The sequence below is a fragment of the Plasmopara halstedii genome (assembly GCF_900000015.1).
Source record: "Plasmopara halstedii genome assembly, contig: Scaffold_323, whole genome shotgun sequence".
NCBI lineage: Eukaryota > Oomycota > Peronosporomycetes > Peronosporales > Peronosporaceae > Plasmopara > Plasmopara halstedii.
Genome location: NW_020187244.1, coordinates 829,959 through 834,790, shown reverse-complemented (window position 1 = coordinate 834,790; position 4,832 = coordinate 829,959). Strand labels below are relative to the sequence as shown.

At 46.2% G+C, this 4,832-nt stretch overlaps 3 protein-coding genes across 3 annotated transcripts; 1 reads left to right on the top strand and 2 right to left on the bottom strand.

Moving 5' to 3' along the window:
• Positions 1–1,831: 1,831 nt before the first annotated feature.
• On the top strand, positions 1,832–2,812 carry PHALS_08655 (uncharacterized protein; the record flags this gene model as incomplete). Its single annotated transcript, XM_024724045.1, has 1 exon — positions 1,832–2,812. The coding sequence occupies one exon, from the start codon at positions 1,832–1,834 to the stop codon at positions 2,810–2,812; it is 981 nt and encodes a 326-aa protein (XP_024574961.1).
• Positions 2,813–3,089: 277 nt separating this feature from the next.
• Positions 3,090–4,217, bottom strand: PHALS_08654 (bifunctional coenzyme a synthase; the record flags this gene model as incomplete). The annotated part of the gene is made up of 2 exons (XM_024724044.1): positions 3,090–3,768; positions 3,832–4,217. The coding sequence occupies 2 exons, from the start codon at positions 4,215–4,217 to the stop codon at positions 3,090–3,092; spliced, it is 1,065 nt and encodes a 354-aa protein (XP_024574960.1).
• Positions 4,218–4,294: 77 nt separating this feature from the next.
• PHALS_15324 (uncharacterized protein) lies at positions 4,295–4,825 on the bottom strand. The gene has a single exon (XM_024724043.2). The coding sequence runs from the start codon at positions 4,764–4,766 to the stop codon at positions 4,554–4,556; it is 213 nt and encodes a 70-aa protein (XP_024574959.1). The 5' UTR covers positions 4,767–4,825; the 3' UTR covers positions 4,295–4,553.
• Positions 4,826–4,832: the final 7 nt, after the last annotated feature.

Genomic DNA, 4,832 nt, shown 5'->3' with positions numbered 1-4,832 from the left:
CGCATCTTTCGCTTCAGCAGCCGAACCCGCCGAGCGTAAACCGTATTCCACCGAGGGGCAACGACCGAATGTGGATACGAGCGCACGAGAGCCGCTCTGTGGGCAGCCTCCAACTGCTGCTCATGTGCCTCATCGAGGCGATTGGTAATGATACCACTTTTCCCGGAAGTCGAGAGGTTGAGGAACAGACACGATGTCCGCAAGGTTCGAGCAGGGATCACGTTGCGCCGTTGGCGCATCTCTTCTTTCGATCATAGGAAAGAAGTATCCGACTCGTAGTCGAATTCCTTCAAATCTGCGGCGAGGATATCCGTCGCACGTGGCGGATGCAGTGTGCGGGGCCCGGTTGCTGACGGCTTGGGGTGTGCTCCCCGTGAAGCCGCGGACGTACTCTCCGGAGTTGCACCGTGTGCAGGAGATGAAGAAGCGGGCGCTCTCGGAGCCCGTGAGGCTGGGTGTTTTTCTTGTCATAGACCCAGGGCTCATTGAACAGAGAATGCGTGAAGAGCGTTCCGGGGACGTAAAGGTGTCGTAGACATGCGAGCCTCGTACGAGGCGACAGTTAAATATGAATTGTGGGTATTCATATTTTGATGGGGGAGAGTGTAACGGGGTTACACGTACTCTGGTATGAAAGGGTAGGTCACAAAAGATTATGCGACCGTACAAAGGTTTGGATTGCACAAGACGGTGTAATCACACAATGGTGTGGCTACACCGTAACAAGAAGCCACTACGTTGTGGGACTACCAGTAGTTATGCATATTAAACAGGTTTTACTATTTATTTTGGATAATATAATGATTTAGAATTAGGCGGCTTTGCCGCAAATAAAACAGATAAATATAGTTGGACTTGAAACCGAAGAGTATATTCGCCTTGTATTAAAATGTTGGGTACTCTTGGCGGTAGCGGATCGCGACCCGCTACACTCACACCGGTTTCAGTATAGAACGTCAGGTCGGTGACCTTAGCTTAGCTTCCTCTTAGCGAAGAGCTACGGTAGCCACAGCTCGCGCCAGATCAATCCGTCAAAGCGCTTTTTTTAACATCCTCTAGATGCTGAGGATCGGAGATGATTCGAAGAATGATAGCTAAAAGATCGAATCGAAACATTTACGTGGTGATGGCGCGTGGGGGGCTCAAAAGTTTTTATTTTTACTCGGCAGAAAGAACAGCAGACGGAAAAACAATAATAACGTCAAAGAGAAAAACTTAACACTGGAGCAGCAGCAGGTTGGATTGAAGTATTCGAGCGGAACTTAAACAAACATCAGCGAGCAACCAAGGACCTATAATCATCTCATACCAAGCTCCGCATTTTAGCTGGATACAGATTGCACCTCAAGAAAAAACGCAGGACTAGGAAGACCCATCTACCCCGAAAGAAGTGAATGAGGTAGATGGTAACCTAGACTTCTTACCGGAATGGACAACCATTAAAAGTGTGGCTAGAACTATTGGCGCAGCGCCGACACCGCGTAGCACCGACAATAAAACTGACAGCATATTAAACAAGGAGCAAAACGAATTTGTGGAAACGGAAAAGCAGAACTCGTAGCCTTCCCAACGAAGATTATCAGCTGGAAAAAGGGGAATTTACGATCACTGGATTGGAAAATAAAACTAAGGTGAAGAAGCGGATTCAAAATATGATTTCACGGAGACCACTCTGAGCGGACTGTGTAATGTACATCATAACAGGATTTGCAGGTTTACACATTTTATTGATTTCAGTCTGATAATTCTATTCAGTAGGACTAAAATATAGGCTGATACAATTTGTACTGCTAAGCCCCTCCCCTCAGCAAGTCCTTACCCTCCATTAGCCATGCACGCATCCAGCTTGGATGGCAGCGAACCACCGGCATCGGATGACGCCAGTGCCTCGGATCTCAAGCTTGCACCAGATAACGCTGATGATGGTTGTGCTGGCGAATTTCCGCAGCATGAAGAGTGCGTGGCTGTACTTACCATGAAGTGCGGCGAGCCACTAATGGCAGTGCGCAAGAAGCTGCATGATGAGATTCCGATTACATTTATTCCAGATGAAGGCTTTGGCGTCTTTCAAAGCAAGGTAGAGCGTCATTACAGCAAACTCGGCCCAAACTACGTGCAAGAGCGTCGTGCTATCTACTTAAAGCCAAGTAGCAACGCCACACAGTCCAAGTACGTACAGCTGACTAAAGAGAATTTTGATCCGTTGCTGCGTGTCCGCTGGAAAGTCGCGCGGAGCATGAAAGTAGAGCTAAAGTACGAGATCTTTAGCTATTTTGTGGACACGACCACGAAAAGTGCCAAGAAGCGACTGTCAATGAAAATGTTTCAGCAGCAACAGCAACAATTTACGGACGAATCGATCGGGACGAATAATTCAACAGGCGCCGCCGCGTCGCCCAATTCGTCATTTGTACCTTTTAATCAGGCCGGAGCAGCCGGCTTTCCACTAATTCAGAGCTATGCAGACATGTCAATCGACGGTTCACTTACACCCGGTGGGAATGCAGCAAAGATAAAGAATCTAGCATGTTTAAAGAATGGGGCGCGTGATGAGCTTATATCGACAAGCGACCGACCCAGGAAGGTTGCACGAGGTAAACAGACGGCTGTTACTACATCAGCTGCGGAACAGTTGCAACTGGATGGAAGCGTCGACGATTCAGTGTTCCACACGATTCCGTTTCGAATTAATGGATTCGTGGTACCGTTGGAGGTGGACGTCACTGCACTTAAAAGAAGTTTGGGGTTAATACAGTCGCCATCCGATGTCTCCAGTGGTGGAAGCAGCTTGGGACAGTCGACGCATATATGATAGGAAGCGCGGCATTGGTCGCTCCGTAATCATCATATCGTAGCGATGACTTTGAAAGAGAAGCAGGACGGACCTTTTGTGCATGGAAGGAAACAGAAACTGCAATCGCGTAGGCAAGCGCTGTGTTTTACATGTAATACGTAGCTGCAATTCTTATATGAAGGTTTTGATCTACAATCAATCAAATTGCATTTTTCCGGTACCAATCGTGATATTCTGTCGTAGTGTCCTGAAGATAAATATTTGGAACTTACGCTATTGGATCTTCGAGCGATAGTCAAATCCCGCTATTGCAAGACCGCAATTTCTCACGGATGCAAGTCGAGCTCAGAGTGCTGCTTTCGGTTCTACGACACGCAAAAATGTAAAGCTTTGGCAGACCACGATCCACGCGAATACTGTTAATCTTTGCAGCACCCGCTAGAGTCTCAGAAGATACAACCATGGCCGCTGGCTCCGGAATCACGACGGCCGGACCAAACGGATCTTCAATCTTAACGATATCCACGATGACTCGCGGATTTAAAAATGCAATGTAATCACGCACGGCACTCTTTCTCTTTTCCAATGGCTCTAGCAACTCTGCATGCGACTTATTTGTCAGCATACTCTGAGCTGTAACACCCACTAACATTCGATTCGCGCAAATGCTTACAGCTAGCGAAAGCAGCTTTTTGTGGCCATTGTGTAGGTGATCAAACGTGCCACCAAGTATGACCAGATTGTGCGGCGTCAGATCCGTGTGTTCATTCTCAAAGTAGCTGACGTCGGCTGCAAGTCTTCTCTCCACATGCATTGCCAACGGATAATACGTGACAGCAAACAATCCGTCGCGCTCAAAGCGCGGAGCATTGAGGCAGTGAACGTCAACCTTCGCGTCCTCACCGAAGACAGCGTTCAGTTCCGGCTGCAGTACCAACTCTTCCCACGTTTTACTACCTCCATCACCTACAATCCTGCAATAAAAACGCATTTCTTTAGTTCAAACAATATTTCCAATTCGCGTAGCATCATCGTACCGCATATTCAAAAAAGGTTTCTCCATCGCACACGCGACGTCCCACGACATTCCATATAGCTCGCTAATATAATTGACCACCTCATGTTTATTTCGTCCCGACACAAAGATAAAAAGTGTCTGTGAAACAAGTTCAATTGCCTTTTCCAAAAGAACATCATTTTTCACCAGATCTCGAAAGTTCTGAGGCACATGAATGCGCAACAAACCGACACGTAAATCTGCCTTCTTTAACTTCTGTGCGTCACTGCAAGAGGCTGCATGTTTGTGAAGAGAAGAAACGCCAACAACCGCGGCAACACCAACAATGATTGCAAGTATGGAGCCGGCTCCAGAGAGAACGGGCGCTTTCACGACATCTAGCGGTAGCTGAAGCATGTCTTCCATTTTACACAAAATATTTATGACATATTAGGATTGTGATGTGAATTATTGAATGGGTGCAGGCTTTATGTTGAAGTACATATCCATTTAAAAGTTTGTATATTTGCTATAATTAAAGATTCTGATAGCCTTTGGAATCTCTTTTATGATATGAATGCTCTCCCAGTCATCAGCTCAATCGTGCATATGATTCATCGATGGCTCACCAGCATTGGCACTGAACTCTTCATCAACGTGAATTTTTTTTGCTCTGTGATCAGTAGGTTTAAGAATTCGAGTAGAATTTGTAGCTGGCTATAATTCATCTGAGTTGTGACTGAATTCATGCAGGAAATACTTCTAGAGCTCGATACTAAGGCCAAAATATGATAGTGATTCGTGTAGAATAGGTTTACCAATAGATTGTTCGGCTTTGTTAGTCTTGTTTCTGCAACCCCCGAATATTTCAGCAAACTGTGTTACGCGATGCCTTAAATCTGAGAAGAAAACAGTATCAGTCAGTACCGAAAATTGTCGGAAAGATGCAAAGAATAGTACAGTACTTGACACCATCCTCTCTTTTGTCCACCTCCTTCAGCCAAGAACTAGTCAACTGCTGCTTAGTGTTGACAACATCCA